This window comes from Octopus sinensis, linkage group LG6, assembly GCF_006345805.1.
Source record: "Octopus sinensis linkage group LG6, ASM634580v1, whole genome shotgun sequence".
NCBI classification, from domain to species: domain Eukaryota; kingdom Metazoa; phylum Mollusca; class Cephalopoda; order Octopoda; family Octopodidae; genus Octopus; species Octopus sinensis.
The window spans coordinates 47,549,181-47,573,027 of NC_043002.1; the positions used below are offsets into that span (position 1 = coordinate 47,549,181).

General features: G+C 29.2%; 1 protein-coding gene across 14 annotated transcripts in view; it reads right to left on the bottom strand.

Moving 5' to 3' along the window:
* Positions 1–23,847, bottom strand: part of LOC115213470 (agrin) — a 771,489-nt gene that overhangs the window by 122,877 nt on the left and 624,765 nt on the right. For 12 of the 14 annotated variants that reach the window (XM_029782456.2, XM_029782458.2, XM_036503873.1 and 9 more), the window contains one exon: positions 7,128–7,340. The exons of the other annotated variants lie outside the window; for them this stretch is intronic. In XM_029782456.2, the coding sequence (XP_029638316.2) occupies positions 7,128–7,340 (213 nt within the window). The remainder of the gene's footprint in view (positions 1–7,127; positions 7,341–23,847) is intronic. 14 annotated transcript variants of the gene reach the window in all.

Genomic DNA, 23,847 nt, shown 5'->3' on the forward strand with positions numbered 1-23,847 from the left:
TTTCCAAAATATAATTTAAGGAATATTTTTGCAAAGTCTTTGACAATATCAATTTATAATTCTAATAAATATTTTACAATGTAAATTTAACTTAAAATTTATGCTCTATCATCAAGTGATAAAAAAAATAAAAATTTTATTAAAATTCGAATGAGAGAATTGAACAAAAAAAAATCTTAATCAACTAAAGAAAGTTTTGGTATTTACAAAACAAAAGACATGTAAAGTAATTGTAGCAAATGTTTTCAGAAACAAACTCAAAAGACATTCTGGTTCCAAACAAGAATTAAAAAAAAAAGATCAAAATAAACAGATTTGTATAAATCATTCATGAAATTAACAGTTTGCATTATTCTTGTAATGATTATTCTTAATTAGATAGAGAAAGGAAATAGATGAAGTGAATTAGAAAGTAAAAAGAAGACAATTAATAAATGAAGAAAAAAAAGCAAAAAAAAAGTAAATAAAATAAGAGTTTAAAAAAAATAAATGAAAAATACCATTCTAGAGAGCAGCAGAGTAGCAGAGTTCAGAAGTCAAAGTTGAAATGTTTGGAGCATGGAGTTGAAGACAGTGTGAAGCAGAAGATTAAAATCTCTACAAGTGTTGAAGAAAAGTGGTTAGTAGAAGTTCTAAATGAGCAATATGCCTTTACTTATGTTATGATTCTAAGGCATTTAAAAAAATTAGTAAAATACAATGGTCTTAAGCATATTAGTATTTAAGTATATATTTTTAAAAGTTTAGTAATATGTTAAGATTTTTGTTCTCTCAGTCATTTACTATAGCTTTTCAGTTCATTAATTTCTTTTAACAAACACACCTACGGAACAGTTATCTAAAATTTTAGGCTTCTAACAAATATTGAGGTACTACATTATAATGCTATTTGATGTTAGAAACTGGTAAAATTTTAAAAGTATCCATTGCAAATTCAGCAATTAATTAAACATAGTATTTAAGATTAATAAAAAATAAAATGACGCATAAAGTATTTCTACATACACATGTAAACAAACACACACACACACACAAACACTCACACAAATTACATACATGGATATATATACAAATGCATACATACATACATATACATATCTGAATATAATATATTTATATGTATGCTATATATATATATGTATATTACATATATTTATATATATAGACATACATATATATTTACATATATATATTTTTATATATATACAAATATATATATTTATAACTATATGACATTTATACATTATATATATGTGTATGTATATATTTATATATATATAACATAACATTTTTATATATTTACATATATAATATATATATATATACTGTTGTGTCTGGGGAAAGTCATTCTCTTTTGGTGCCTAATAATTTAACACACTCACCGGTAAAATTTTCACTTATTTCTTTTTTATTTATTAAAAAGTTTCATTGTGTCTTGTAACCTTTTCAATAGTTTTGACTCTCTCAACTATTGAAAAGGTCGCAAGATGCAACAAAAAATTTTGGAAAAATAAAAAATAAATAAGTAGAAATTTTACTGGCGAGTGTGTTAAATTATAAGGCACCAAAAGAGAATGACTCTCCCCAGACACAACAGAATATGTTTAACACACAAACTCACATAAAGAATCTTGCAAACCAAATCCCAAAATGAAATATATATGTATATTTATATTTAATATATATATATATTTATATTTAATATATATATATATATATTTATATTTAATATATATATATATATATATATTTATATATGATATATACACTTATATATATATATATGATATGGTGCTATGTCTTTTCCTCCAACGTTGTTGGACAAAAATCATCAGACAAAAAGATGTCAGACCAAAAGACATGGACGAAGTGACATTGGACAAAATGACATCAGACAAAAAGTCGGGTCACAATATGATATATATACATTATATATGTATCTGTATGTATATATTTATAAATATAAGATATATATATGTATATATTTACATATATATGTTCATATATTCATATATAATCATACACACACACACACTTGTATACATATTATGTCTCTTCTGCAATGCTAGCATGAGTCTGGGTATTGTTTTTCACCTGGATGCCCATTATCAGGTTAGAGAGTATCATGCAGCTTGATTTGAACAGAGCTATTAGACAATTTGCTGACAGTGAATTCTTAACAAACAGCAGATAACAACACACAAACTGGTAGATACACATGAACACACACACACATACACACACAACTGGATTTATAGAGTTTTCCTCTGATAAAAATCCCAAATGCATTGGTTTTCTTGGGACTGATTTACAAAGCAATTGCCTAAATTACTACAAGGTGGAACTGAACTTGACCATGTGGTTTCCTAGCACACTGTCATGCTTGCACTTCATGTGCATGTATATATATATATATATATATATATATATATATTATATATATATATATATATATTATATATATATATATATATATATATACATACATATATAAAAGAGCATTTTAATTCACTTGAAGCATTGTAGTGCAGAAGTAGAAAAAGGAAAGAAAAATATAGTAAGCTTCAAACAATGCAGAAAGTTTTACAAAAACTTTTATATTTCAGGTGCAAAGGCCCATCCTCTGAAGGAAGCAGTTAAAAAAATGTCTAGTTACACTGATTTATTAAAATAATGAAATCGGTGTAACTAGACATTACTTGGACTGCTTCCATCTGAAAATGGACCTTTGCACCTGAAATATAATGGTTTTTGTAAAACTTTCTGCCATGTACAAAGCTTTCTACATTTTTCTTTTTTTTTTTTTTTTTACCTATTCATATATATATATAATATATATATATATATTATATATATATATATATATGCATCCATATAATATAACATTATTCAAATGTTGGATCAGAAAACATGATAAAATAAACATGCCTTCAGTTTCAATAAAGAATAATGTATTCTATGCATAGAAGTATGAATATAGATGAATATAGATACATCAGTGAAATTGAAGAATAATTTGAAATAAACTTTCTTCTCTGGCATTACCACAACATTTGTTGAATGAATGTTGATTGATACCATTAGCTGATAAATCTACAGACAATAAAACTAGCAGCAATAATGTAATTGATAGTTAATCCAACATCTGAATAAAGCTGTTATACTCTGCATTTTTGCATTGAGTTCTCTATGGTATAAATTAGTTACAGCATACATACACACATGTATATCTATATATCTATTTATCTATGTATCTATGCACACACATATACATATATGTTCATGTGTATACATGTATATATAAAATATAACATAGAAATGTAGATCACATGAAGAGCTCAGCTCTAAGGCACTTCTCAGAGTAAATTGTAAAAACTTTAACATTAGTGACAACTACTGAGAAGATTCCACTCATGACAGGACAGCTTACAGATCCTCATTCACTAAGGGGCTGACCACTTCTTTTAAGAATAGTGTGAAGTCTTGAAGGAAAGCATGGTTATTCCAAATGTCAAAATCTGCTCTTCTTTCTGGACAGATTGATCTGACTGTCAGAAGATCTGAACTACAAGGATCTGTGCACATGTGCCATTAACTTCTAATTTGGTATAAAATCACCCTCAATTTTGAAGAACTGCTGTGATCACCCACACACACACACACTCACACATGCATACACATGTATCATCAATATATATATAATCATATCTTTGACTCTTCTACTTGTTTCAGTCTTTAGACTGTAGTTATGCTGGGCCACCTTGTTATATGCATAGAAATATATGAAAACAGTCAAATATTAAAACGAAGTATCAGTCAATACTGTTCAGAGGAACAATGTACTTCTTTGAGTTTTGCAAGGAAGAGTTTGGCAGTTACTTAAAAAGTTTGCCTAACAAGGTGTCATCAGACTGAAGGTGGCTTGAGCAAAAACTTCTCAGTCAACCTTTCCTGTCTGTCTATCTATCTATCTATCTATCTATCTATCTATCTATCTATCTATCTATCTATCTATCTATCTATCTATCTATCTATCTATAAATACACATACATATACATATATAAACATATACATACATATATACATATAAATATTTTTATATACCTATGTGTATATAAATATATATTTGTAAGTATATATTCATCATCCTCATCCTTTTAACATCTCCTTTTCCATGATAGTATGGATTAGGCAAAATCTGTTGAAGCAGAGCTTATATCGTTGGATGCCCTTCCTATCACCAACCCTCTACTATTTCAAAGCAAGTTACTATTTGATCTTGTCCTTTGAGCATGAACAAACTAATGGCTAGACATTTTTCTTCCAGAAAATTGTGAATGAATGACTGTGTTTGTATAATAATGACTTCATTTAAAGTATGATACCAGGACAAGGAAACATGACAAAACATACACACACACACTCTATATATAAATATATATATATATATATATATATATATATATATATATTCTGAATTTCTGTAAATGTATATAGAATAAGGTATCAGTTGAATAAAGTTAAAACATGGTCTGGTTTTCACGTTTTTTATTATGGTATTTAAAAAGTCTTTTTGAAAAAAATACCATAATAAAAAGCGGGAAAACCATACCATGTTTTAACTTTATTCAACTGATATATATACATATACACGAACACGTGCACACACACACAGACAAACACACAGACATATGACACTAGCTCAACGTACTATGCTATGGGACTAAACATGAAAATATGAGGTGGCAAAGCAAACTTCTTAACCACAGATTCATGCTATATATGTGCTAATGTGCATGTGTATCTCTCTCTCTCTCTCTCTCCCTCTCTATCTATCTATATATCTATCTATCTGTCCATCTATATATCTATTTATCTATGTACAAATAAATGCCAGAATAAAGCATGTAACATGGTTCTAGTGTTTATACTCATATATTTGTATTATCAGCTTGACTGAAAGTGTCTCACACAGAAGTGCTTTTTTCATTTCATGAAACTTTAAATAAGACAAATTCGAGTCAAACTTTCAGTATGTGTGCGCGTACACACACATATAGGTGCACACAGGGGTAACCCTCCACTTTATTGTAGCATAATGTTCATGAAAATCAGGAGTTTCCTAATGTAAAATAAATTTTCTCAATGACTTCTAAGTTCATTAACCAACTTGTAACATGGAGGTCAATGGAAAATAAGTTTTGCATTCCTATATCATAAAATTTTCAGGAGCACAAATGCTGATGGCATTTTTCAAACTTTGATTATATAAAGCACCAGGCAAAACTTGAAGTCCCCATTAAAATAAATTTCTAAATAAATTTGACTCTAATTTTCATACTGAGTATTCTCACAATTTCCTCAAAAGACATACACACATGTATATATGTGTATGCATGTGGGTGTGTATATATATATATATATATATATATATATGTATATATATGTATATATATACACATACCTACACATACATTATATATATATATACATCGAGCCACAATGAACCAGTGGTTAGGGCAGCGGACTTGCAGTTATAATATCACAGTTTTGATTCCCAGACCGAGCACTGTCAGCGTTAACTGAGTGAAAACACCTACAGCTTCATGAGGCTCTGGCAGTAGGTGGTGGCGAACCCTACTGCACTCTTTCACCACAACTTTCTCTCACTCTTTCTTCCTTTTTCTGTTGTACCTGTATTTCAAAGGGCCAGTCTTGTCACACTCTGTGTCACACTGAATCTCCCCGAGAACTATGTTAATGGTATATGTGTCTGTGGAATACTCAGCCACTTGCATGTTAATTTCATGAGCAGGCTGTTCCTTTGATCGGATCAACTGGAACCTTCGTCATCATAACTGACAAAGTGCACAATACGTACATACACACATACACATATACATATGCATACATATATATATATATATATATGTGTGTATGTATATGTGTGGGAACATATATATATATATATATATATATATATATATATATATATATATATACATGTACAACCACCCCATACACTTATATTTGTACTACATATGTTAAGCATAAACAATAAAGGCGATTATTCTTTATGGAAAATAATTGAATTTTGTATAGATCATTAAATGCTTGTTTTTTTTCTATCAAGAAATTTTCTAAATTAAATGGCATATTTTAAAAATGTATAAACTGTTTATTTATACAATTTAGTATAATTTAATTTAATAAAACAATTTTATTTTAGCTAAGAATACATAAGAAAATGTTAGATAAAGAATCATTTAAGGTTTAGTTTTTATATAGGCATAAAAGCTTAAATTTATAGATTTATAGCTGATGGGAACTAGAAAGTTAAGGTCATATTTTTCCAAATAATTTTAACAGTGTAAATTAGGTTAAGAATTGAAATTAAGCCATGTGCCTAAAACATTAATTAAAAATTAATTATAATTTTGAGAGAATAAATCACTTATGTTTTCTAGTTTTATAAATGATTTATAGGGCTACATTATAAAAAATATAATCATTGCAAGTTTTTGAGAGTTTAATTTTAGACAACAAATTTGTATCATTAGACAAGAAGATTAAAGCATTAAGCAAGTAGTAATAGCCAGTATTAAAGCTATATTTTAAGAAAATTGCAGTGATTTCATTGAGAAGATGGTATAATTTTATTTTTAAAAAAATTGAAAGTTTTAGAAAGGAAATTCTAAGAATACAGAGATTGAAGTTTTAGTGAGAAAACTAGAGGATTAAGTAGACAGAAGAAGGATGTAAGTCAAAGTGAATAAGCAGAAGAGGACATTTATTTGAGCTCAAAGAGCAGAAGATGGAAGAAAGTGGAATAATTTAGCAGCATTGAATGAAAGTCTGTTGGGTTTCCACTGTCAAGAAACAGGACTAGTAAAAATGGATCTTAATAATATAATAATGATGTCAAATAATATAGGTATGTATTAAGTAATGTATTGCTTGCATTAACAAAACTGAGTTTAAAATATTAAGTTTGTTTTAAACATTTCATAACCATCATTTTATTATCATATGAATATTAATAAAAAGGAATGATAAATTGTTAAGTATGGCTGACACTGATAGTATAAGTAGTTTTGGCTTTTTGTATTTTTTCAGGTCGTCTTACCACAAGGTCCTCTCTGCTTTAGAATGATAGGGAGTTCGTTTTGGCAGGCATCTTTCTGAAGTTGGCATTCATTGTCGTATGTTACTCCATCACTCCCACATATAGGGCGCAGCACCGGCTCACAAGAGGTGGGACACACACACTCCGCTACCCCCTGTCGATTGATGTTGCATCTTTCGTACTTTCTGCACTTGTTCGCACAAGGGTTGGTGCCTGACAAAACGTAAGGCAACATACGTACAGTTATCATCATTACTGTGGTAACCAAATATGATAGAGAGATAGAGAGAGGATGGGAGGAACTGAGGCAAGAAAATATATATAGATAGATAGAGGTTTTAGAATATAGAGAAAAGACAGAGTGTGTGGACAGGAAGTTTGATTGGGATGGACATATTTTTCAGGCAACAACATTTGGAATTAACACTAGTTGTAGTTGTAGACAAATTAAGCAAAGAGAAAGAAGGAAACTTATGGACCAACAGAAAGATATCATTCCTGTAAGTCAAGTCTCCCTCTATACAGCTTAAGATTCTTTGGTTTTGGACATAAAAAGGAAAAATTGATATCTTTTTTTCATCTCTTCTTCTGCTTCTTAATAATGTTTACATATTTCATGAAGATTATTAATTTTAAAATTTTTAGCATTATTTTTCAGCAATAATTTTTCTTAAATATTAATGTTTTTTTTTTTCACCTATTGCAAAAATATGGACACATTTTCTAAAGGAGAAATTATGAGTTTTTGTAGAGTAGAGAGTAAAATGGAAGTAAAATAATGCGAGAATTAAAAGAAAACAAATCATTATTAATTATTATCATTCTCTGTATTTTAATTATGTATATACGTATGATTACATATATGTGTGTGTATGTGTGTGCAAGCATATTTATATATACATTTATATATATATATATATATACTTACACATGCACATATATATACACACATACATACATATTTATGTGAATATACATTTACACATATTATATATATACACATATATATATATATATAAAGGAAATGTTTAACATTGTGTGCCACATTAAGAACTCAACCAATATAAGCTTCTTTCCGTCTGAAACTCTGCTCCAAAGTATCAGATTCCAAATTCTGGATTCTACTCCACTTGAAAACATTGCAAATGAAATAATGAAAATATTTAAAAAAAAGTAAGAGTTAAAAAATATCAAGGAAGGCTTGTAATCCAAACTATCCTGATTAATATTTCTGTCATAAAAATCCACATTATTTTCCTATACATGTATATACTGAATATATATATGTGTTTGTGTGTGTGTGTGTGTGTGTGTGTTTGTGTGTGTGCATGTGTGTGTGTATGCAAGAACAGGTTCGCACTTTATGTTTTGCACAAAAACTTAAGAATGCATTTTGATACTGGATAACACCTAATCATGTTTCATATGCATGTGTGCTTGAGAGAGAGAGAGTGGGAGGGAAAACAAGGCTGTCAATTTCACATTACAATTTCGTACAGTGTTTCGTGTTTTATTAGTTTTGATACTATATTCACAGCAATGCCCTGTTGTAGCATTGTACATGATAGAAGCTAGAAACTTTAGTTATTTCCACATGCATACAAATGCTTTACTAAATATTGTAAGTGTTATGTATGATTTGGAATGTTTAAGGATAAAGGCTTTAATGATACTTTTATAATATCGTATTTAATATTGAATAAAATTAGTGAATAAAAAATGGATTTTTCTGTGCGGAAGAGCTTGGTGTGTCTCAATCTATGTCTAAATGGTGTGAATAGTAAAAGAGTTGGTAACAGAGAGCTTTTTTCTCCATAATCAAGAAGACTGTCTGAATAATAATTTAGAAGTATAGCATGGTAGTGAGACACAGGGTGCTGAATGCATAAGCTTTGTGGTTGGAGGAGAGAAATTGTTTGAATATGATGCACTGATAGATGCAAAAATAGCTGTGTGGTTAAAAAGTTCACTTCATAACCACATGAATCCAGGTTCGATCTGTGGGACATCCTGGGCAAATGTTTTCTACCATAATCTTGGACTGACTCATGAGAGAAAATCTGGTAAGTAGAATCAATGGATAATGTGTGTGTGTGTATGTGTGTGCATTTGCATGTTTCATATATACATTAATGTATACGATTCTTTTATAGTGTGCATATGCAATGTGGACTCTGGCAAACAATATACACATCTGCATCTCAAAAGGACTTAGTTAATTACTGCTGTAGAAATAAATTGAATTTCTGAGTAAAACAAAAGCAAACCACCACTGTAATGAGACTTGAAACTCTTATGGACATATATGTTTCACAGGGCCACCAGAATTCAAAGTTGATTTGTGAGTTCCATCTGTTCATGATCTATTGCTTGTGCAATCTTCACATACAGAAAACAAGGAAGCTTAGAAAGAAACTGAGCATTAAAGAAATCAGCTTATGTGTGCAGGACAGACAGTCATACTACTGTGGACACCTAATGTGAATGAGAAATACTTACTGAAGAATAAAAATATGTTCTAATAAGGTAGACATAAAGAAAAGTTGTAAGGTCTGGTCTCAAGATTTGGGCCATTAAGGACATAAAGAAAGAAAATTAAGGAGAATGGGAATATATCGAAGTGTAGAGTTATCCAGTGTATGCTTGAATTGATAAATAGACATTTAAATTGTTATGATGACGATGAAGATGACGATGAAGATGATGATGAAGATGATGATGACAGTGATGATGATGGTGATAATAATGAGGATTGTTTTTTCAGTTTAATTGAAAATATTTCTCAGTTTTGTGTTATATTTCAGAATAGTGTTAGATTGAACTAATAATATATAAGTTACCAAATTTTACATGCTGGTAAATGCTATCCTGCTGAATTGGTCATCTTTGGCAACAATTCTGATACATTAGATGATGACTATTTTTTTTTAAAGATATCTTTAATGCAGTGGCAAAGTTTGAATTTGTAGATGTTGTACTTTGTACCCTGTGTCTTAAGATCTGTTAAAAATTCTTGCTAATTATAGTATTTGGGAGTGCTGGTAAGTTTGGTCACATATGTAGTTTAGTTTATATATTGCTTTATTAAATAAACTGTGAAACCAAGGTCTTGTAAAGCTGTAAGAAACTGAAATTTGGGATTGAAAGTCCATTTCACACACAGACAAAAACACGTGCATGCTCCCATACATAAGTGTTTATCATTTATACATAATTTTTGATCACATGTATAAAAACACACAGAGATGTATACATAACAATTATGTATACATACATTTGCAGGATATTTATAATTTTAAAAATATACCTAAATACTTATATGAGTATATATCTATATCTGTGTGAGTGTGTTCACCTTTCTCTTTCTTTCTTTTTCCTCAAATACATATATATATATATCAGTTATTGCATATGTGTGTTTGTCTGTGAAGTCACAAAGATTACAAAATGGTAATTGTAGTTTAATGCTGCTGGTCTTATTTAGATGACTGTACTCAAATCTTCAATATTAAAGAAAACAGTTCCTAGTTACCACATGTAAGTCTTTTTTATTCTTGATTTGAGCATTTGTATGTTTTCGCTTAACAAAACATGAAAAAACATGTATGTATGCATGTGTGTATATGTGTGTGTGTGTATATATATATATATATATATATATATATATATATATACACACATATATAAGCAGATATATATATATACATACTTATATATAAAGATATATATAGATAAATATACATACATATATATATATATATATATATATATATATTTTTGAACTCATCTTAAAGCTAAATATTGTATTGAGTGTGTATTAATTAAATATTAAAGCAATTTACATAAAATTTTATAATAATAAATTTTATTGTAGTTATTCATTAGCTTTTGGGAAATACTTTCATCATTGTACAACACATAAACAAGAATTGTAAAATTGATCTAAAAAGTAATTTCAACAGTTTGTTATATTCAACAGTTTAAACCTTTTATCTTATTGTAGATATGTCAGCCTTTATAGGAAAATGAGCATCATAAAATATACTGTACAAATTTGAGTTGCATGAATTGGTAAAATATTTTAACGTTTGCGCTCAAATTTGTATCAATAAGTTAATTACAAATAAATGTGAGTTAATGAAATATCATTTTTTGTTAACTTAAATTCAGCAATAAAATTGTTGCTGACTAAATATTAGTGAGAAAAAAGATTCATTACTAATAATACAGATATTTAATGTTCTTGTTTAAATTTACCTGACCATTAATTGAAAGAAAAGCCAAGTAAAATATAGAATATTCCTATCCATTTAATCTCTTGTAAAGTATACCATAGTTTATTTGGATTAATGTGAATGAAGTAATATATTTCCTTAAGCACTCAAATGCAGTATTTAACACTTAATTGAATATTTTTTCAGAATTTGGCAGCTGAATAAATGTATAATTATCAGTGAATGTTTACTCTGTTTTGGCATTAAATTTCTTTTCAAATAATTTTCTTGGTCTCCATTGGCAATTAGAAGCTATAACTGTTAATATTCTTCATAATGGTTTTGACATTTTAAGCACAATTATCTAAATTTTATGTACCTTATAATATTTATAATAATGTTTGGTATCTGCTAGAACATAAAATGTTTTGTGCTTTAAAATCAAGTATTTAAATTTGGTCTGAACTTATTTGATAATACTGGGGCAAACCATTACAGTTGCAGACTGAGCATATATACATACATACATATATACACACACACACACACACACACATATATATATATATATATTATATATATATATATATATATATAAATGTATGTATGTATGTATGTATGTATGTATGTATGTATGTATGTATGTATGTATGTATGTATGTATAAAATATTAACAATTGGGGTAGTGATTTTTATCAACTACTTCCATTTATATAGAAAGGCAAAACAGAATGTAGTTTCTGCAGAGGACCAGAGACCCAGTTCCTTAAATATCTACAACCTATTGTACCATATAATACTTTCAAATACTGAGTAGGCAACTACATTTTAACCAGAACAGATGAAATAAAATCATACTCTAGAAATATACATGAAATCTTCTCAGACTGTACAATGTTAACACAGAATTTGTCTTCGACAGGCAATCAGATACATACTCACAGAACAAACTAAAAACTAAAGCACATATATGTATCAATATGATCATCTTTATCAGCACTGGTATATCTTAGTTAAGTGTGAACTTATAAAAACTCACTTGGATTTTTCAACTCTGATGTTTGAGTATTAAATACACTCATGTTAACCACTTTATCACAAAAGAATATTACTCAATATATATATATATATATATATATATATATATATATATATATATAGTGTGTGTGTGTATGTGTAAACCAAAACCCCATTCATCTTAAAAGCTAAGAGTTGATAGCTACTGTTTTGGTACTCTTGAATAAATAAGACTCACTAGAACCAACATTCCTTCTGGTCAAACCAGTGGAAAGAACTGAAACCACAATTGCAAGCATGGAAGCACAGATACTTTAACAGTGCTATGGCTACTTACAGAAATCTACACTGCAATATGATACCTACTTACAACAAGCTAATTAGGGCAATCATTGACTAAGTGTCTTAGACATGGATGCAACACAATGAAAGCGATACAAAAAGTAAACAAAATATTTATACTAATTCTCTTGGGTACCATAATAACATGACTATTGCATTGTTTGCTTACCTGTTTGTCTGTTTATCAACCTTTCCCCACTCCTCTCTCTGTCACACATATCTACACATATCTACACACCATGCACATACATTTTTATACAAACATATCAGATATACAAGTATACGATCACAAATGCATATGTACACACTCACACATGTGCACATACACATGCGTATAGACACACACACACGTTTGTAGGGACATCGACCATTTAATTTTAGATGCTAAAATAGTGTTAGAAAAATTTAATTCCCAGAGAATTTGATGTTATGATCATCATTCGTTACATGGATTCATTTGCAATTTAATCTAGACTACTTCACTGTTAAATAGCCCTAATAATAATAATATTGTTATGTAAAATATCTGAAAAAGCTATTAAAAAATCAGAGGCCTCTAAGAAACCACCCTTTTAGAAAACATCTAGCAATGCACTGAAACAAGGTGTTCAATGCCAATGTTTGTTGTATTTCACAGAATGTTGCTTATTTTTCTCTTTGCTACTAAAAGCTTGTGAGAGTGAAGAGAAACAATAATTTTCATTTGTCTGATATACAATAGAAGCTGGAGAACTAGGTGCAGTAAATACAGTTAGTGGATATTCATTTTTTTCCTTCTGAAATATGAAAGGATGCGGTTGCTTGGTTCTAAATTTTCCTTTAATCAATATAAGATGTCTATGCACACATACACAAGCACGCACACACACAAAATTTTTATTGATGAACAAAATTGTATTTTCAATAATAATCCTTTCTTATTTTGGTACAAGGCCAGCAATTTTGGGGGTGGAAAAGTCAATTTATTTCGATTGCAGAGCTCAGTTGGTACATATTTCATTGATGCAAAAGGATGAAAGGCAAGGATGATGTCAGTGGGATTTGAACTGAGAACCTAAAGATGAACAAAATGCTGGTAAGCATTTTGTCTGTCATGTTAACCGTTTTGTCATCTAGCCACCAAAATTAATTCCAATAATAAAATTATAATAATGATAATAATAATAATAATAATAATAATAATAATAATTACTTCCAATATAATTGCAATACTTGAACTTAGTTGGGAGCAGCTTAGTTAATAAAATCAACACGAGTTCTTGATTTGGACTTTATTTTATTGAGCTGACAGGATGAAAAGCAATGATGATCTTGGCATGATTTGAACTGAGAACTGGAACAATTATCACAAGGCATTTTTAAGATTTTAATGTATCTGCCCATTCACTACTCTAAATGTTCCAACAACCCTCTTACATAGACACAAAATCTCAAATTTTGGGGAAAGGGAGTCATTAATTTAAACCAACGCCAGAACATGACTGGTACTTTAATATATATCAACTTTGGAAAGATGAAAGGTAAAGTGAACCTCAGAAGAATTTGAACCCAGAATGTAAAAAGCCAGAAGAAATACTGCTTTTTGTCATACATTTTAATGATTCTGCCAATCAAACACCCTTATAATAACTAATAATAATGATGATGATAATATGCAAATATTCAACTGCTAAAAGAAACTAAAATATATTTGGAACAAAGTTTAACTAAACCTACATTAACTACATAAAAAGTAGTAAGTAATATAATTCAACCATTTTATAAAAACATAATGTTAAAATGAGAGTATTCATACTGTGGATATAATAAACAGTGTCTAGAGATAATCTTCTTTGCTTTAATGTAAAACAATTAACAGGTAAAAATGAGATAAAACAATGAAATAACACAGTAATTAATAGGAGTATATCACAAAATGTACAAACCTATCGACTAACAGAAACTAGATATTGATAAGACTATGAATAGGCATTAGTTCTCATATGAGATTTAAGTTATCTCCAATGAAGAAAACCTGCAAGTAATATCTGGAATCCTCAGCTAGTGTTTTAAGGGAAATTGCAAAGAGATGACATGTGAAATCAAATTTTGTTGAGCCTCATACTGAACAAATAAATTAGTTCATTGGTTATAGCAGTTAGATGTTATATTAGCTTCATCATGAAGTAAATGCTCAATATTGAGATAACAGTAGCAACAGAAAGACAAATATTAAACACATCAAAATGAAATAAAGAATTTATACAAAAGAATACACAAATAATGGATCTTAAAACTGGACATGTTCTACTCACTGAAGTGATTTGACAAAATTATTCAGTCATATAGTTTATCACAAAAGGTGTAACTGCTCAGATTGGGTTAAAGTAATAAATTTTAAACTTTTGCAATGGCAGCAAAGATTGAATATAAGGAGCATATTCTAGAAGGATGTATCAGAAATGGCTACAGCAGTCATTAAACATATAAAATAGAGAGTATTCTATTTATTCTTAATAGACAGAATTTTGAGATGGATGGAATGGTTTTCCTGAACTGGAACCAATATTTCATGAGATGTCTGGCACGTTTTAGTAAGCTAACAATTGATAATTAGAATGTATAGCTAAAGCGGAAATTTAATTCAGGCAATAGCAGTTGAACTGTTACATAGAGTAAAAATATATTCTGGTCAAAATAATACTTAAATAAAAATCAATAAAACAACTTGGAATCTTGTTTTCCAATCATGTATAAATCAGATACTTAATAAAAATGATATTTTCTCTAAAACATTCAAGTAAAGAAGATCTATATGTGAAAGTTGGAATTTATTTTGTTAAAAATGTCAAGAATTTTAAAAGATTTGAGTCATTTCAACATGAAGTTGCAATAAATTTCCATTATTAGTAACTTAAAGAATCTGATATTCTTTATTCAAAGTATGACTATCGACTTTAGTCCTTTCTGTTTCCAAAATGAGATTCTACCTTAATTATCTTCTTCATATCAGACCTGTTTGTGCTAAATGACTAGGCTGAAGTACAATTTCAAATTCTGACACTATTTGTTAACCTAGTTCTTTCCATCTGGTCTTTGAATTTTGTTTTAGTAAATGGATGACACATTGTTAATCTCCAGCCAAATCTTAATGGAACTGGATTCTCATGAAACTTCTTAGAGGGAAGCCATGTGTATCAATATAGAAGAAACCAGTTGAACTAGATCCAGTTACAGCTGTTACATAAATCAAAATTAAATAATTTCACTCTCTTTTACTCAGTAGGGAACAATTACATGTATAAAACCTCCAGCTGGTAATAAAATCTACATAATTCTTGTTGAAAACATATCCAGTTTTATCAAAACACAATGAATGTATTTTATGAAAATCTTTCACAAAGATACACATAGTGATATTAAGTTCTCAAATTCATATTCCATTTCACCTCTAGTTTAAACACTACATCCTCAAATTATTATCAAATTATGTCCTGTCTCTTTCATGACTGTGGCAATGATAATTTCACCTTAAAATTGTTGACTGTGAATTCACTGCTTCAAACAATATTGATTTCTCTTGCTATTTTAGCAAGTACCTTTTTCAGCGGGGCATTTCTCTGGACTCCATCTCATGCCTATGTTTCTCTCTTTAACTTATAACCTTCAAGACTTCACATTACTCATTAACTGTATTAAACTTTTGCATCTTTTGCCTATCTGTTAGTCATGGTGAGCGTGAAGATTCAAGGGTGTACCAGGCATTCAATTCAGATTGAATTAAAAAAATAATGTCTTAACTGAACCTAATATAACAACACAGTATTTTACAGGTCTATTAAATTTATGTATTAAAGTGAATTTTGAAAACATATCTTTTAAGTATGGTTGACATGCAGGGAATGCCATCATATATATCATATACAATCAGATATTGTGGAATAAAACTGCATGAACATTAGTTAATGTTCTTTAGACAGTTATGTACATGAACGTATACTTGATTACTCAAACATAAAAATGTTACAGTATAGTAAGACGCAATAAAAAAAGTTTGATAGTTAATATTTTAAACTGGTGAATAAGAAAGACAACTTCAGATTGTCATTTTTATAATTATTCATGAGAGAAAAGTAGCTACTGCATAATTTGTTGAAATATTAGCAACCAAATTGCTATGTAATCATGGGATTTTACATTTGCTTCCATAGACTTCAAAAAAATGCTGACAAATTAATTTCGTTTTGGATGTCGTTCACGTGATAATTGAACAGTCATATAAGAAAAAGCATATCTAATTATAAGGACATTAAAAAGTTAAAGTATATTCAGATATGTGGCAAAAGGAAAATGTTAACTTATGACAAATACTTTTTAAACTCATTTAACTCTGACTACATTCATAAATTTAGCAGGTGAGTTAGAAGAATTAACTACTTTTGTTTCAAATCTGGACTTATATAACTGATAATAGAATTTCTTACATAGACTACATAATTGGATCTAAAGAAGTTGCAGCATTCATGAATTTTTCAACAATTGCAATATTACAAGTGAAACGCGAAAATCTACCCTGTTGTCATTTGTTAATATCTTATCAGACTACCATAACACATATAGAAGACATGTACGACACTACAAATCTTCTTGGAAGATTATGCAAAGATTAGGATGATTTTAATAAGAAACAAATACTAAAAGAATTGATAAACTTTTTAAAATCAAATGCATATTAGACAATAGAAAAGTGACAATTTTTGCAGGGAAACTTTGTAAATAAATATACTTTATAAAATGTTTAATTAATATACCTCAGGTTAATGTCATGCTGAAGATTTTTAAAAAGAATGAAATAGTACCATACATGATTACCACTCACAAGAAATTTAAGAACTTCATAATAAGTAAAAAAAATAAATATGTGTATTCTATGCATCTTTTTCCTTACTTCTTAACTCCAAATTCCAACTTCTAAGTCCACCAAATATTAGGTCGTCAAGTATGAAATTTTTAGAAAAGAAAAAAGTTTGCTAATGTATTATAAATACAAGGAATAGATTTATTCATCAAAGTATGCACCCATATTGTCAATACACTTTTGCCATTTCAGCAGTAGCTTGTCCAGCCTAGAACTGTAAAAGCCTGGCAATCTAGAGTCAGTAAAATCTTGGAAGGCCTGTTTTACAGCATCGTTGGAATTAAATTTTTTTCTTATCAAAAAGTTATCCAAATTCTGGAAGAAGTAGTAGTCAGTGGGGGCAAGATCAGGTGAGTATGGAGGATGATGGAGAACTTCCAACTCCAACTCCTGTAGTTTCACCAATGTTTGGTGTTGTCTTGCAGTAAAATAGGAGTGGATCTGCTGACTAATCTGAGATGTTTTTTGTATGTTTCTGCATCATTTAGTCCAGTTGGCTGCAGTATACTTTATAAGGCACAAAATGAGTTAGAATAAAGAAATAGTTGTGTCAGCTTTCAACCAAAAAAATAAAGATTGTCAAAATATAATAACGATGCAAAATGAGCAGCTGTCAAAGTTTACCATATACCTTACTACCAAATTTCATACTTGATGACCTAATATTATGAAGATATGCTTTCTATCTTATAATAACTGCCTGCTAGGGGAAACTACATATACCAAATTCTTAAATCAGTATAGTCATTGTTAAGTAAGTTCTATTTCACTGGACTTCTGGTATGCATTCTGTTGTCTGAGCAAAGCATTGCTAAATGTGCCAAATATTGTATTTATCATGGAGCTTATACTCTAAACTTAAGACTTGAAATATTTCTTAAAATAGGACCGTTTTAAAGATATTAAGGAATTGCTATAGGAGATTTGACTGCTAGATTGGCAAAATGATTGATTAAGTAGAAGCTCCTTTGTTGACATAAAAGGAAGCAATAAGACTGTAACAATAAACAGCTTTCAAGGGTCTATATTATGGCAGAAAGACTAATTTAATAGCCTAAAATAGATGAATAAATGGGGATCATATGTTATATACAGAATCATTCGATTGATTAGCTGTTAAAGAATGTTATTATACTAGAATAGACATGCTTTAGAAAATGGAGGCTTGTATAATGAAGCTACAAACTTTATTTTTACTCCATAGAATAAATATAGACATGATGGTATCTTGTATCTTAAAAGATTAATATAAGTAGCTATTTATGTGAAAAGATTTTGATGAAAAGTGTCAATAAAATTTCCAGTAATCATTTAATAAGAAAAATATTCTAAACAAAGATAAAGACCCAAATATAAAGGAATAATAATAAATTGAGAAAAAACTTAAATGTGAAATTTTTGAATATAATGACACAGGACCCTGCTTAGTGCCTGAAGATAAGAAAGTCAATTAAAGAACTAAAGAAAGAAATATTGCAAAATAATCTCATACAAAAGAGGAATTTTTGAAATGATTTCAAGTGAAAAGATAAACCATTATTCATTTGTTAAATTTGAAATCTTACTATATTCTGTTATTCTAATGCTCAAATGATTAATATTAAAACTTTGATAACATTCAGTATTCTGTTGTTGCTAGCAAATAGGTATTAGTTCAATTACCAAATAGTTGCAAATCCCTGCTAATGTGCATTATATTTAATCTGAAAATTTTCCTCTCAACAATTTGAATTGAACTTACTTCAAACCATTGAGAACAGCTTGCATCATTTTAACATTTAGGAATTAAAATATAACTACCAGCAAGAGCATATTTACTCTTACTTTTAAATAATGTAAATATATTTTGTAAGTCCATTACTTTGATTATAGCCTGATATAATATGATACTGCAAACTTTAGTGGGGTGAAAGTAGGGTTTTTATAAAAATTCAGAATGTTCGTTAGTTGAAAATAAGAATGTATACTAATATGAAGGTAAATAATAGGACCATTTATATTTGGGAAGAATTGATGAGATACCTTTTGTATATAAATTTATATAAAGTATAATTTGGAGTAGTACTTTTTGTCAATTCACTTGAAATGTGACAATCTGTTAAAATTGAAGTACTTACAATGTGGAAGAGTCATTCTAGCCATTTAAGAATACTCAAAACTGAAATATTCACTTTCCATTTATTTTTTCATTGATAGCATATCATGAAGTATTATCAACCCACCTGAAACCACTTCTGTTTCAATGATACAAAACTTCTGTCTTAAACCTTCTATCAAAATTCTGTGTTAATTTATGTTCCATACACTAGCTTAATTTGATGAAGTTTATTTATTATATTCTTCCTTATCTTCAAAATTAATTGAAACAATGACAATGCATTTCAACAAAGAAATGGTAACAGAAGAATTAAAATATTTCATTGCACTTTGACTTCTTGTCACTAACATAATTCCATTGTATGCATTTAAGTCACAGAAGTCTAATGAAACTATTTGGTGTTTCATAACAGATAGTACTATGGGCAAATAAATAGAAAGTGACCATAGCAGTTTTGATAAAAGGAGTTTTAATTCTTCAATACTGGTTGTTGCTGTTGTTGTTTTGACCTAGCAGAATTATAATCAAAGTTATTCCAGCCAAACTATCATTGTTAAAACAATAGGGTGTGAATTGGATATTTGACTGCTAATATTAGCACAGCAAGCAACCATACAGAAGCAACATTTCCAGATACCACATGTTACAAGAAAGAAATATTGCTGATTGAAAAAATTGAATGATTCTGATTGGCTAGAAGGTCTATTATTTTAAATATTGATACTACATCTTCTATTCAAAACTAAATCCTTTGTGAGCCGCTCTCCGGCTATCTATCTGTGGCTTTATATAGATATAGCTATGGTAAGACCTCACCTGGAATTTGCATCACCGGTCTGGAACCCCTATCTTGCCCAGGATATCAATAGTCTGGAAGCTGTTCTGCGACGTGCAACCAAAAGAATACCCTCCATCAGGCATTTGCCATATCCTGAACGCCTTACTTCCCTGGGCATGAACACATTGAAACTCCGACATCTGGCAGCTGACTTGGCAGACACCCATAAAATTATCAACCATCGTACAAACAATAACTCTGAGCACCTTTTCAAACTCCACCCATCTAACACCCGTGGACATATTTACAAAGTAAGAAAACAGCACAGCTCCCATGACTTCAGGAAACATTTTTTCATGCTGAGAGTTGCTGTGGGTATACTCCACTGTTTTGAGATAGTGTAGTCATGTGATAAGCAAAAGTTCAATCTCTACTCAAAACAGTTTATGAACTATAGTTATCATTTGACAAGTAAGAATTTTCTTAAATTATTATTCAATCTTCGTAGATATTTCTAGTATAGCAAACAGATATTTCTTTGAAATATTATCTGTAATGCTTTATTGCTTTAAAAGGAACTAAGTTGGAGATTTTGAACATTTCTGAAAACTGAGGAAATAGAATAATAAAACTTGAGTCTTAAATGGATTCTGTTATATATAGGGCTTTAATGTAAGCAAATATTTAATTCAAGTGTGTATTTGAAATCTAAACACTGCGATCCATAAAAATCTGATCTGCAGCTTAAGAAATTTTTTTATTGATTTTCTTCTTTTGACATACCAATATTTGTTATCTTGTATTTTTCATATTCTTTTATTCTTTAATTTATTGCAGTCATGTGGCTGCGGTCATGCTGGAGCAGCACTTCAGAATTCCATCAATGTATACTTTATGTGAATACAATAATCAATGATTTTAATTGATTAATATAATAGACACTGTATTTAATGTAATTATATGTAAAGAATTATGTTCTTACATTTAAATGCAATTAAATAGATTAACATATATTTTCAAATACAAAAACACATATGAATATATCATATAAGATTAAAACATGAGTGCATACTAAATTGTGTTTTCAGAGTAATTTTTAATATATACCAGTGGTAATATCTGAAAAAAAAATCAGAAAATTCTGCCAAAATTATAAAATGCTACGTTAATTTTGATGTGCATTTTGTAGAAATATTGAGTCTTTCCCCTCCATATATGCAAAGAGTCTCAAACCAACAGAGGTCCATTGAAATATTTAGAAACTAAAATTCAGTGTTATATTTCTTTATACATGGCTATAATGTGAGAACATATTGACATGTTAATTAATCATAATGGAGAGATTATGATAAAACAATGAGAAATAAAATACACTTTGTGAATCTTGGTTGGAAATCTATTATGAACTCAGTAATATCAAATATGGAATTAAAAAGAAAGGAAACAAAGAAAAAAATATTAAAAAAAATAACAATATTAAAGGAAATTTTTATACTTTCTGTTTTGCAAGTAATTTATTAGAAAGTTCTTATCAGGATTGTTAGAAACTCTCTAAATACTTTAAATATATTTGAGGTATAGATTTTTCAAAATACAAATTCTAAAACATGTAATACTTTTAAAATACATATTTTTTCAATCATTGCTGTATGTAAGAGGATTAGATGTGAAATGTTTTAGCTTTATGTCTAAACTAATATGGAGATCTTTCTACTCACACTGTTTGCACTATTTAACTAAAATATGATTTTGTAATATAATCATAATAAAAAGCATCAGTTACATTATTTTATGAAAATAATACTGAAGTTTCAAAATAATAGTTAAGTTTCAAGTAGGTAAAAAACTGAATTTTCTGATCAATGAAAACACTGAAAGGTTATATGCCAATTGGTGGAAAAATTTAATTTTTGATGAATCAGTACATATTCATATAATCTTTTGCAGAGTTCTTGATGAGGCACTTAAAAAATATATAAGCATATTTCATATATTTAAGCATTTGATGTTATAAAAGTACACAAAATCTCATGAAAAAATCACAATAAAAGTTATTAACTAAAATATAAAAAAAAGAGAGTAGGAATTATACAAAGAAAAAATAGAAAACCATTTATCACATGATTTCTAGCATAACTGTTTAAAATGCAGAAACATTCTGGTGTCTTTATCTCACTGGTATATTCATAGATGGAAAACAAACATTGCTGATAATGTATTTATAAATATAAGGATAGTTCAATTTATCTAAACATATATCTTTCTTCTCCACCCAAATAAATGGTTGCACAATTGTGTGTGTGTGTGTGTGTGTGTGTGTGTGGTGTGTGTGTGTGTGTGTGTGTGTGTGTGTGCATGAGTACAGGTTAAAGCTGCTCATTACAAAATACAGAAACTTGTAACACTAGCTGATGATTCTACAAAAATATAATTGTAAGTGGTATGTTTGACTCTGGAAAGAAGGCAAGTAATTTTTCTCTAAAATCTAGTAGCTTTTTCTTTGGCTACATTAAGCAACACAAAAAAGTACGATAATAAAGACACAATGATGTGCTTTCCAGCAATTCAATACAAACTAATAATACTTTTCTCTTTAAGGCAAAAGCTTGCACACACATACACACACAGACATGCACACATGCATGCAGGCATGCACACACAGACACACACACACACACACACACACACACACACACACACACACACACCACATTAATGATTATTTATGAGGTGAAGCTGATTTAAATTATTTATATACCTATAGATCAAAAAATATATATTCATCTTTGGTAAGTTGACTGCTCTTAAATATCTTCGTTCAGACTCTGGCTGAGTTTGCAATTCAGTTTTTTATTTCTGCTTAGTACGGTTTCACACCCATTCTCTCAAGAACAACCAGTTCTCTATTTGTCTATCCATTCATTCATCTGTCTGCCCATCAATTCCTTTGTCTACCATCTGCTCATTCATCCATCCATCCATCCACCTCATCATCACTATCATCACCTACATCATCATCATCAATACCACCACTACCACCTTTCCATGCTTACATAAGTTAAAGCGGTTGTGGCTGATTTTCTACAGTCACATGCCATTCCTGTCACCAACCCTCTCCTGCTTTCAAGCAAGGTATTTTTCGCATTGCTGGACACATTTCCACAGAATATTGGAAAGAGCCAACATCACTTGTATGGTGGTGATGTTGGTTCAAAACTATTGTGTGATGTTAAGACTAGGATAAACAAATACACACATGAACACATGCACAAGCACACAAATAGACATACAAATACACATACACAAACATAAATACATACATATATGTATATAATATATATACACATACATATGTATATATGTAAATATATATA